General features: G+C 40.7%; 1 protein-coding gene across 2 annotated transcripts in view; it reads right to left on the bottom strand.

The window, feature by feature from the left end:
* The window catches only part of tmem167a (transmembrane protein 167A), a 31393-nt gene that overhangs the window by 18053 nt on the left and 160 nt on the right, over window positions 1–13180 (bottom strand). The window contains exons 1-2 of one of the 2 annotated variants that reach the window (XM_043708552.2): window positions 3684–3824; window positions 1569–1678 (exon numbers count right to left, since the gene is read on the bottom strand). In XM_043708552.2, the coding sequence (XP_043564487.1) occupies window positions 1569–1678; window positions 3684–3740 (167 nt within the window). In that variant the 5' untranslated portion in view covers window positions 3741–3824. Of the gene's footprint in view, window positions 1–1568; window positions 1679–3683; window positions 3825–13180 lie in introns of those variants that run through there. The other variant, XM_043708560.2, reaches the window with a different exon arrangement.

Below are 13180 nucleotides of genomic sequence, written 5' to 3'. Positions count from 1 at the left end.
AGATCTAAAGTATCCTTCTAGTGACTTGAAACTTCAACTTTATGACCTTACTATTGAGCTGCACTGTTTTTGCTCTGTTGAAGTTCCATTGCTCTGTTCAAGCAAATACTTTTGTTTTAAAATCACCCATCAAATTTCCAAAATCAACAAATCGAAGCACAAATTCTTAGACATTGTGACAGGGGATGGCATGAGAATATCCAACATAATTCTATTTAATGTTTGTTGTGCTGAACAAATTTTATGCATTATGCGTTGACCTGTGGTGAGATGCAATGGACATTTATATAGTATTGTCAATTTTTGAATCAACTGGGCAGATTCCTGAAATTAAAATCAACTTCAAGTGGTTCTTTCTTCTTTTTCCAAGGTGAACAATATTACAACAGTCTATGCACCAACGTCATCCCATGATTTGTAAATAGATGCTTGTTAGCAGATTAAAATAGCTTAAGATTAATCCTTGTCAATTAAAACAGGGGAAACATATTCAAAGTTGCCTCAGTTTGCTTTTTCCAAATACAGTGCAATGAGAGGTATTTAATGAAATGCACAGCCATTGCTAATAATGTAGTTAATTCTCAAAGTTTGCTCAAATCTATGTATAATACTCCAGTCAGTAACAGTAGCCATATCTACTTACACCATTATACGAGTACTTGGTCAGTATCAATGTGTTATGGCAAAATGATCAGTATCAAAATAAATGTAAAACTTCTCTTGGTTAATTTCAGTTTACATAAGCAGACACTCAAAAGTAAAACTCAAAACTCCGCATAAAGCAATGCCCCCATGATGCATTTCATGTAAAAGATTGTGATTTAGAAAAATTTATAACAGTAAAAAAAAACTTATGATAAATGAAGGCAGCCTGAATTTACGTCATGCCTTTTCATTTCTTTTGGAGGTGCTCCTGGCAGGTCAGTTAGCTGGATTGCTTTTTTGCGATATGGAGGGCTACCAACAGTATGGGTTCAACTTCCACACCAACTGAGGTCACCATGAAAGGGAGGTGATGGTGTAATGATATTATTCGTATTATCTGCCATGGCAGATGGTAGAATTTGAATTGAATTAAAAATCTTGTCTTTTCCAATTGTCTAGTGAATCAGATGAGGTTTCTTTTATGTCTTTCGGGGAAGGAAACTGCTGTTTGAAGGAAACTGCAGATTCACAGTAATGTGGCTGACTTTCAACTTGGGAATCCAATTAGGGATGGGCAAAAAATGCCAATTTAGCCAATAATGTCCACATTCTACGAATGAATAAAAAAAGTCCCGCCTACTCAACACCATCCCTCATTATGATCCTCGGGTTAAACTCACCACCAGTCATCTCTAACTAGAGAACTGGCCTCTGGGATTATAGCGACTACTTTTATTTCAAATCTTGAGGGAAAAACCATCAGTTAATGCCCAAAGACCAACAATTTCTAAGTCAATAGAGATCATAAATATCCCGCATTAAATATATTTTCAAAAGCAGTCTATTGTACTTGGTCACATTTTAACTTTTGAACAAATTTGATAAACCTTAATTTAAAAAGTCAAAAGTTACTGTGTCCTTACCCAGTTTTATTTTTGTCCAGAACACTAGGAGCTAGGGCTCTGATGTAAGCACAGGTACAAATCAAGAGTAGTATCACCGTCAATAGACTCTGGAAGTTGAAAATTGCCGACTGTAGAGATAAAAATTTTAATGAGAATTTCTTTTGGCGTGCTGGAACACAGATTACTGATTAGAAACTAACAATGCAAATAAAGGTAAACAAAATAGGAAAACATGAAATTTAAAACATCTTGGATAGAATACTGCATGTTACACACATAAGGGCAAACCTGAGCAGTGAATTTGGCAAATTGCTTAAGGAAAAGGTTATCGGGATGCAGTGAGACATCCGAATGAATATCAAATAGAGAAGAGAGGGGGTTCAGTTGCAGGAAACTCAGTCATTTCTGTAGACAGAACTTTATTCCTCAAAGTGTCCGCCCAGTCTGCATTTCATCGCCCCAATATAGGAGGAGACATTGATGTGAGCAGGCACCCACACCCAGACCCTGTCATAACAGGGTTTGCTTTCAGTTTAGTCTACCCATTTTCACCTACTTACGGTTTCCATTATCAGCTTTTCCTTCTTCCTGGCAGACTATCATCCACCCATTTGACTTCTCTACAACCATTCTCTCTCTCTCTGGGCTCCATCTTCACCCATTTCAGGAAAGAAAGAAATTTGGTGGAAGCAGTTCAGAGAAGGTCCAGCAATCAACTCCAGAATAAAAGGGTTATCTTTGAGGAAAGATTAGATAAGCAATGCTTGCAAATGGAGTTTAAAACAGTAGAAGTGACTTGAAACAAATAGAAGAACACGAGAGGTTTGAACAGGGTGCATGTGGAAAGGTTATTTTTTTCTCAAGAATGAACTTGGAACTAGGTGTCATGATTTTAAAATAAATTGTTTCCAATATAAGAACAATGGAGAGAATTTTCTTTCTCCTGGGGTGAGATAGCAGGGAGGTGAGCCATGTATCATAGAAACTCGCTTCCTCAAACATCTATTTATGAACAGAATATCTTTGAATATTCTCAAAGGCAGAGGTGGCTAGATTCTGGAGTAGCAAGAGGGTAAAAGTTCTAGGGGTAGCCAGCGATGTGGAGCAATCAGTTCAGCCATGATCTTATTATATGGCAGATCAGGAATTTTAGGCTAAAATGACCTACCTCTGTTCCTAATTTGTATGTTTGCACGTACTTGTACTATTTCTGCGCTATAAATTTAACTATGAAGTGCAGATGTTTTTAATCACCACAACACCGGTCAAGTCAGAAACCATCTTTCAGCAAGTAAAGGGTGAATTTTGTTTGCTGTAACCCCAGCATAACAGAAGGCAAATCTGCAGCTTAAGTTGCAAGGCTCTGTACAATTGCACTTTCAATGTAAAGATGTGGTTTTTCTTTGCCATTTATTTGTAATATAGAGCTGTTTGGCAGTTTTATTTGTACGTTTACAGGGATGTAGGAACTCTGTTATGCCATCCAGCTCCAACTGAGTGCTCCCTGCAGGGATTACATCACTTCTGGCCACAATTAAAAAAAAACAACGAAGTTCAAAATGGTCTTTGCATGCTAAAACAAAGGTTAAATGATACGATTTCACCATTTATCAATTGCTACATCTCACCTTTTCTGCCTTCCATTGTTACAAGTGCTATTTGCTACAGATCTGCTATTTCCATAATGTTAGCCTCTAATGGCAACCTTTAAGCCCCATTCTCTGTAACACTGCTGCCCCTACCGCCCCCACTAACACCCCCATACGAGATCCCACTTCTTCCCCATCTTAATCTCGCAAAGCTTATTTAAAAATGAACTCTTATCCAAACATTTGGTCACATATTGATGTTTTGATGAATTATTGGTTATTATTAACAACCTGAAGAACCAAGGGATGTCTTTCTGCCCCAAATACAACATGCAAATCACTGCTCTTAAAAAGCACACAGGGAAGAGCGTAAGTGATTGCAAGCCATTTTCTTCAGTCAGGTTTGCAACCCGCGCAGTGCCACAATGGTCATTATCAAAGTCTCAAATTACATTCTACATGTCTGAAATGAAGGCGAATTTTACTTGAATTGTATAAAAATGTCCGAAACTGTTCAGGTGCAGCTCACTCATCTTATACATACCTTGAATGGGGTGGAGATGGAGTTTCTCTGGAGAAAAAGAACTGGTTGGACATCCATTGATGTTTAGAAGAACAAGAGGTGATCGAATTGAAACTCAAGATCCTGAGGAGATTGATAGGATGATGCTGAAAGGATGTTTTGCCTTGTGGAGAAATGAACACTGGAATTCAATTTAAAAATAAGGGATCTCTCATTTAAGTTTAAGATGAGGAAGAATTCTTTCCCTCAGAGTAAAGTGGAGGCAGGATAATTGAATGCTTTAAATATAGAGGTTGACTGATTCCCTCGTTGGTGAATTAGTGGGAAAGTGAGACCACAATCAGATCAACTATGACCTGATAGAATGGAAGGACTGGCTAGGCATACTCATGTTTGCAATTCTTATGGAGATATTGTTATGCATGTTTCATAGCTAATTACCATATTAAGAACATATATTTGAAAGGATGGAGGAAAAATTGAATTAATTCAAATTCTGTGGCAGTACTTCAATTGGTTCTACTTCTTCGTAACAACATAAAAAGGGTCATCAGTATTTTTCACTTTGGAAATGATGCATACCCCCAAGACAACTTCCTCAAACTCTTCATTGTTTGTCCTGTGGTAGGATAGGACAAACCCAAGGATAATGTTGTCTGAGACACAGTCATACTCTCAGTCTGAAATTTATATATGTCAGACTTATCTGTGGAGAAGTGCTTCAAATTTTGACACAGGCTCCAAGACATTAATAAGGAGAGGATTGCAGGGTCATCAGACTGAAGGTTTTCATTTGCCCAAGTTGATGTTTGTTATGTAAAGTCCAAAAATAGGAAATGAACCACCTTAAATTAAGGACTGTGGAAGGAGCTGCTGCACTTTCAGAAACAAACCACTGAAACTCACTAAGTTTTGTTTATATATGGCTTTGTTCAAGCAGAGGTGGGGTGTGGGGGAAGATGGGTTTTCAGGGAAGATGTTTGAGATGCCATGGCACATTGGGTGGGTATGCAGAGTACACTTCACCCAGCCATACGCTGATTGCACAAACCTACCAGGACCAATTGAGGGGGCCAGGAGTCTTAGCATAATAACTCTCTAGCTCCTGGGCAGGTAAACAAAGAGATACAAACTTTATAGAAGCAAAAGGGCTCAAGACAACACCTCTCATTCTCTCTCTGGAGTAAAATAAACAATTGAAAGTTGGCTAATCTGCCATAATTTGCTTTCAGCTATTGCCTCTAACCAATGATTGAAAGACTGAACAATGTGCCAACCAACCCATCTCTTCAGAAAAGAACTGAAAGGATGTTGAAAAAGAGATCAAAGATTAGAAGGACTTGAGGGTGGAAAAAAAGAGATAAATCACGTGGACTGGGGCTTTTAAAATGTGTTTCCCCAGTATTTTTCACTCCACTCGTAACATCGATGCTTCTTTTTATATGTCTGCATGAGTGTAGGGGTTCAGAAATGGGTTTGAGCTTAATGTTAGGGAGTTATAAGTTGATCATTCATATTTTATTTTTCTATGGTTAGAACTGATTTTTTGTGATAAATAATAGTTTCTTGTCAACCACAAAAAGCCTGTCAGAATTTTGTTAAACTAAGTTCATCAGAAACTGGTGAACTTGAGTAATTTGCTTAAAACTTCAACATTTGTGACAACCCTGAGTGTGGAAGAGTTCGGGTATCAGTGCATTTTCAACAAGGGTCATGACAAGTGGTGCATGAATTTATTGCTTTGGACTTTATAGCAGTATTAGTGCTGAATTACTTGCTAGATTGGTTCAAAGGGAAGTCAAGTCACATGTAGGCCAAACTAGTTGAAGAAAGCAGGTTACTGTTCCTGAAGAGTGAACCAACTGGGTTTTTATGATCATCAACAGTTAAATGATCACTATTAGATTTACTTTTTAATTCCACATTTGTCAAATTTAATTATCAACTCAAACTGAAGGCTTCTTCCAAAGCTGCGACCTCAACCACTTAGAAAATCAAAGGAAGCAGAAGATGTATGGGACCACCACTACCACCTTCCTCTCGATTTCGAAGCTCCTTGGATGCTGCCTGAACAGCTGTGCTCTTCCAGCACCACTAATCCAGAATCTCCAAATGACACACTACCCTGACGTGGAACTACATTATTGTTTCTTCAATGTCACTTCATCAAAAGCCTGGATCTGCCTCTCTAACTGCATTGTGGGGGTTCTTAGACCCAAAGGACTTCAGAAGCACAAGGAAGCTGCACACTACCACCTTCAAGGGCAATTAGGGATGGGCAATAAACTTAAATGAAGGTCAAAAAAAAAATCTTTTTTAGTTCACCACAGATGATGTGCCCACCTCTTGGTAATCCTATTTTTCATTGTGATGTTTCTAACTTGCCTTTCCTGAAATTCTTATGAAATGCCAGTCACTGTGTCAATACTACTTTATCCCTCAACTTAATTTGCCAATTCATTTGAGCTAGCTCTGCTTTCATACCCTGATTTAAAATGAAAATACTCATCTTGGGCTGACTGTTCCCACTGGTGGGAACCACTTAATTTCCCTTCTAAGTCACACGCTACCTTGATTTGAAACCATAACACAGTTCCTTCACCGCCAATGGGTCAAATAAGAGTATGCTAGAAACTTCCCTAAGTGGACAATCAAACTCATGAGAGGCGGATTGCCAACAAAGCTTAGAATAAGGAGGAATACAGAAAATACATTGAAGACAGAAATAAGGAGGAACAATTAGAGTCAGAGTCCACAGAGATGGACAACATGGAAACAGACCCTTGGGTTCAACCCATCCATGCCGACCAGATATCCCAACCCAATCTAGTCCCACCTGTCAGCACCCGACCCATATCCCTCCAAACCCTTCCTATTCATATACCCATCCAGATGCCTTTTAAATGTTGCAATTGTACCAGCCTGCACCCCTTCCTCTGGCAGCTCATTCCATACACGTACCACCCTGTGTGAAAAGGTTGCCCCTTCGGTCTCTTTTATATCTTTCCCCTCTCAACCTGGACTCCCTGACCCCAGGGAAAAGACTTTGTCTATTTATGCTATCTATGCCCCTCAATTTTGTAAACCTCTATAAGGTCACCCTTCAGCCTCTGATACTACAGGGAAAACAGCCCTCGCCTGTTCAGCATCTCCCTGTAGCTCAAATCCTCCAACCCTGGCAACATCCTTGAAAATCGTTTCCGAACTCTTTCAAGTTTCACAACATCTTTCCGATAGGAAGGAGAACAGAATTGCACGCAATATTCCAACAGTGGCCTAACCAATGTCCTGTAGAGCCGCAACATAACCTCCCAACTCCTGCACTCAATACTCTGACCAATAAAAGCATAGCAAGCACCTTCTTCACCATCCTATCCACCTCTGATTCCACTTTCAAGGAGCTATGAACTGCACTCCAAGGTCTCTTTGTTCAGCAACACTCCCTAGGACCTTACCATTAAGCGTATAGGTCCTGCTAAGATTTGCCTTCCCAAAATGCATACCTCGTATTTATCTGAATTAAACTCCATCTGCCACTTCTCAGCCCATTGGCCCATCTTGTCCAGATCCTGTTGTAATCTGAGGTAACCTTCTTCGCTGTCTACTACACCTCCAATTTTGGTGTCATCTGCAAACTTACTAACGGCACCTCTTATGCTCACATCCAAATCATTTATGTAAATGACAAAAAGTAGAGGGCCCAGCACTGACCCTTGTGGCACTCCACTGGTCACAGGCCTCCAGTCTGAAAAGCAACGCTCCACCACCACCCTCTGTCTTCTACCTTTGAGCCAGTTCTGTATCCAAATGGCTAGTTCTCCCTGTATTCCATGAGTTCTAACCTTGCTAGAGGGTCTCCCATGCGGCACCTTGTCAAACATCCATATAGATCACATCTATCACTCTGCCCTCATCAAACCTCTTACTTCTTCAAATAAAACTTAAATTAAATTGGTGAGACATTATTTCCCATGCACAAAGCTATGTTGACTATTCCTAAGCTGTCCTTGCCTTTCAAAATACATGTACATCCTCTCCCTCATGATTCCCTCCAACAACTTGCCCACCATTGACGTCAGGCTCACTGGTCTATAGTTCCCTGGCTTGTCCTTACCACCCTTCTTAAACAGTGGCACCACGTTTGCCAAACTCCAGTCTTCTGGCACCTCACCTGTGACTATCGATGATACAAATATCGCAGCAAGAGGCCCAGCAATCACTTCTCTAGCTTCCCACAGAGTTCTAGGGTACACCTGATCAGGTTCTGGGAATTTATCCATCTTTATGCTTTCCATGACATCTAGCACTTCCTCCTCTGTCATCTGGACATTTTGCAAGGTGTCACCATCTATTTCCCTTCAGTCTCTATCTTCCACAACCTTGTCCACAGTAAATAGTGATGAAAAATACTCATTTAGTATCTCCCCCATTTTCTGTGGCTCCACACAAAAGCCGCCTTGCTGATCTTTGAGGGGCTCTATTCTCTCCCTAGTTACCCTTTTGTCCTTAATATATATTTGTAAAAACCCTTTGGATTCTCCTTAATTCTATTTGCTAAAGCTATCTCATGTCCCCTTTTTGCCCTCCTGATTTCCCTCAAGTATACGCCTACTGCCTTTATACTCTAAGGATTTACTCGACCTATCCTGTCTATACCTTACATATGCTTCCTGCTTTTTCTGAACCAAACCCTCAATTTCTTTAGTCATCCAGCATTCCCTATACCTACCAGCCTTTCCTTTCACCCTAACAGGAATACATTTTCTCTGGATTCTCGTTATCTCATTCCTGAAGGTTTCCCATTTTCCAGCCATCGCTTTACCTGCGAACATGTGTCCCCAATCAGCTTTTGAAGGTTCTTGCCTGATACCGTCAAAATTGGCCTTTCTCCAATTTAGAACTTCAACTTTTAGATCTGGTCTATCCTTTTCCATCACTATTTAAAATCAAATGGAATTATGGTCGCTGGCCCCAAAGTGCTCCCCCACTCATACCTCAGTCACCTGCCCTGCCTTATTTCCCAAGAGAACGTCAAGTTTTAGATTTATTTTAGATTACTTACAGTGTGGAAACAGGCCCTTCGGCCCAACAAGTCCACACCGACCCGCCGAAGCGCAACCCACCCATACCCCTACATTTACCCCTTACCTAACACTGCGGGCAATTTAGCATGGCCAACCCACCTAACCTGCACATCTTTGGACTGTGGGAGGAAACCGGAGCACCCGGAGGAAATCCACGCAGACACGGGGAGAAAGGCAACTGACTGTGTGGAGTTTGCACAGAGGCGGGAATTGAACCCGGGTGTCTGGCTCTGTGAGGCAGCAGTGCTAACCACTGTGCCTTGTATCTTCAGAAAATTTTCTTGTACACACAAATTCCTCTACACTATGGCAGTCCTAGTCTATGTTTGTAAAGTTAAAATCCCCTACCATAACCACCCTATTATTCTTACAGATAGCTGAGATCTTCTTACAAGTTTGTTTCTCAATTTCCCTCTGACTATTAATGGGTCTATAATACAATCCCAATAATGTGATCATCCCTTTCTTATTTCTCAGTTCCACCCAAATAACTTCCCTGGATGTATTCCCAGGAATATCCTCCCTCAGCACAGCTATCCCTTATCAAAAACGCCACTTCCTCCTCCTCTCTCGCCTCCCTTTCTATCCTTCCTGTAGCATTTTTATCCTGGAACATTAAGCTGCCAGTCCTGCCCATCCCTGAGCCATGTTTTTGTAATTGCTATGATATCCCAGTCCCATGTCCCTAACCATGCCCCGAGTTAATCTACCTTCCCCATTAGGCCCCTTGCATTGTAATAAATGCAGTTTAATTTATTCGTCCTACCTTGTCCCTGCCTGCCCTGACTGTTTGACTCTCTTCTGTTCTCAACTGTACCAGTCTCAAATTGATCTCTTTCCTCACTACCTCCCTGGTACGCACCCCTCCATCTTACTAGTTTAAATCCTCCCGAGCAGCTGTAGCAAATTTCCCTGCCAGTATATCACTCCCCTTCCAATTTAGGTGCAATCTGTCCTTCTTGTACAGGTCACTTCTATCTCAAAAGAGATTTTATTCTGAGGGTACTGAATCCATGGTATTCGTTACTGCAAGAGGTTGTTGAAGCTGGCTCATTAAATATATTCAGGGCTGAGATAAACAAATTTTAATCTGTAAGTGAGGCAAGCATTTTGGTAAAAAGGCAGGAAAGCAAAGTAGAGAATTATCAGCTTCATGATCTGATTGAATGGAGGAGCAGACTTGATTGACCAAATGGGCTACTTCCACTCCTATACCTTGTGGTCTTATCCATTAATCCTGAAATTCTCTTCCAAACAAAAGTGCGGCCAGACCTACTCCTCAAAGACTGCATGGAGTACATCTGCACATGACTGTGACTAAAATGGGATGAGTATGCTGTCTCTCTCTCGTTCCATTGCTCCTCAGTTTACATTAAAATTTAACTGTCTTAACCTGTTTTGGCTTGAAGAAAAGAACATGTGGAATATTAAGATTGCTGTTGATCTAGTATTCTAGAAATAGACAGATCTCTCCACAGTTGCCTCCAAGGTCATATCTTCAGTAACACAAAGATCACTTGGGGCTGTGGGTGCTTCAAAGGCACTAGGTCACTCAGGGGGAGAGGCTTCAAAGGAACAAAGATCACTCAGGGCGTGGCTCCAAACACAATAAACTTTGAAGGTGACAGGATAAATGCAGAGAACTATTAATAAAGCATAGTGTCCTCAGCTTTAATAAGAAGGGCACAGAGTACAAGAACAAGGAGATGATGTTGAACTTGTACAAGGCACTGGTTGGACCTCAGCTGCAGTATTCGGTGCTAAGAGAGTACCACATAACAAGGCAGATGTGAAGGCATTCGAGAAAGTGCATAAGCAATTTACAAGAATTGTTCCAGAAATGAGAAATGTCAAGGAACTAGATTGAAGAAATTAGGACTGTTATCTTTGGAGAAAAGAAGGCAGAGAGGAAATTTGTTAGAGGTCTTCAAAATGGAAAGCTAGATTGCAAGAAGCTGTTCCAACTAGTGAAAAGAACAAAAATTAGAGGGCATAGACTTAAAGTGATCTGTAAAAGAGGCATGATGATGTGAGAAAAAAAACTCATGCGGCAAATAGTGAGGGTATGCAATGCACGAGGACCACAAGAAACATAAGCAGGAGTTTCCTCTACCATTCAACAGGATCATGGTCGATCCAACATACCTGAACAGCCACTTACCTGGCCTTTCCCCACGACCCTCGATTTCCCCTACTGATTAGGAATTGCTCAATCTTAAATATATACAAAGAGTCTGCTCCCACAGCTGTGTGGCAAGTAGTTCAGACACTTAATCCTAGACGAAATTCCTCTGCAGTCTTCAAGTGGCACTCCTTATTTCTGAGACAATGCCCTAGCCCCTCATGAGGGGAAACATCCTCTCATCCTTTACCCTATCAAGCCCATTACAAATCCTATATGTTTCAACTAGATGACCTCTCATTCGTCTAAATTCTAATGAGTCCCATCCCAAACTGTTTTACCGGTGCTCATAAGACAATTTCTCCATACCAGGGGACCATCTTACTTCTCTGAACTGCCTCCAGTGAAGTAATATATTTCCTTAAAAAAGGGGACAATGCTACCCTCAGTACTCCAGATGTCTCACCAGCACCTTTTACAGTTGCAGAAAGGCTTCCCTACTTTCATACTCAAATCCCCTTGAAATAAGGGTTCATATTCCATTACCATTTCTGATTACCTGCTGCACTTGTGCGCTAGTTTTCTGTCTTTTGTGTACAAGTACCCCCAAGTCTGTGTTGCTGTTTTCTGCAGTTTTTCTCCATTTAAATAAACTGCTTGGATTGTGGTGGAGGCAGGTTCAATTTCGGCATTTGAACAGGCATTGGATGATAATTTGGACAGATATCGTGTGCAAGGTTATGAGGCAAAAAGCACGAGATTGGTACAAGGCTACAATATTCATTTGCAGAGCTGGTGTAGGCACAATGGTTGTATGGACCTATGCACTAACAATTAAGATTATGTGAAGATTACCTTGGGGGCCAGACACACAAGAATACCTTGCAACTTGATAATGTAGCTATGGAGAGGTTAGAATGAGTGTCAGAGGTTAGTCATCTAACATAGATGGGAGGAAGCTTTTCTCACAAGGCACTATGGTCAAACACAAAGTTGGAGAAACTCAGCAGGTCCAGCAGTATTTGTGGGGATAGAAACAGAATTAACATTTCAAGTCCACTATGACTTCTTCAGAAGCTCCAGAGTTCTGAAGATGACTCACTAGATTTGAAATATTAAACGTTTCTCTCTCCAAAGATCTGACAGACCTGCTAAGTATTTCCAGCATTCATACTATTTTGCTTTTATTCAAGTTAGTCTGTGGAATTCTTAATGACTTAACCTAACAGCCCTCTGGGGTAAAATATTCTTCAGGCTCAGGAGGGTATATCAGTAAAGGAGATAGGGATTATGAGCAAAAGGCAGTGAAATGGAGCTGAGGATTATCAGATCAGGCATGATCTCATTGGGCTGAATGATCTACTTCTACTTGTACATCTTATCTTGTCTAAGTAGTCTTCTTGAATGGGTCCATGCCCAAATAGATGATACTCCAAACTTAGAACTACATTGCTTCTCTTTCAAAGTTGCATGGATAAAATTCCCTAATTGTACTGTCAGTAGTCCTGCACCTTGAAGACTGCAAGAAAGTACCATTATCTTCTCAAGGCCAATTAAGACTGAGCCTAAATTCAGGTCTAGCCAGCAATATCCATCCAATAGATGAATAAACAGCCAGCTGCAACATGAGGAAGAGCCTTTTCTACACAAGTGGCCAGGAACACATCACCTGAGTGTGGAAGCTGCAGATTCAAGCTGGCTTTCAAAAAGGCAATTTAAGTACTTGAAGAAAAAAAAACTGCAAACCTACAGGGAAAGGACTGAGTAAAATATGGTTATTTGCTTTGGTAGAGCTAGTACAATCACAGCGAACTAAATAGCCTCCTCTTATAACCGTTCTATGAAGACAGCCCACAAGTCAATCTTCCATAGAGGTCAATATACATATTCAACATAATCATTACTATCAGGCCAAAAGGACGCCATGTGTCAATACTTAAAATAAGATCGACTCCAACAATGTGGAATTTAGGCCATTTAAAAATAAGTGATCCCAGGAAATATTTGCTGTTGAACGGTTACTCCGCATCGTAACTGATTACTCTGGAACATCTGCATCTAAATTTGGCCCGTCCACGGGTTTACTTACTCCAATTGTTCGGATAAATTATTTGTTTCGATAACAGCCAGTAAAACCGGTAGAAAACAGTCTGTTACCTGAAGGCCCTGACCCAATACACTGCTATTCCCCCATCTCCTATCCCATACTGCAGAGCAGCAGCAAAAACAAATAGGGCTGTCAATAGGAACACACTAACTCCACAAACACTTATCAGAACCTAAGCTAGTCAGTAAACACCTGCAACACCAGA

The sequence above is a fragment of the Chiloscyllium plagiosum genome, unplaced genomic scaffold (assembly GCF_037043375.1).
Source record: "Chiloscyllium plagiosum isolate Xiang-an unplaced genomic scaffold, Cpla_swu_hap1 HiC_scaffold_2, whole genome shotgun sequence".
NCBI classification, from domain to species: domain Eukaryota; kingdom Metazoa; phylum Chordata; class Chondrichthyes; order Orectolobiformes; family Hemiscylliidae; genus Chiloscyllium; species Chiloscyllium plagiosum.
Note: the sequence above shows the minus strand (reverse complement) of the source record. Positions and strands in the feature narration are given on the sequence as shown.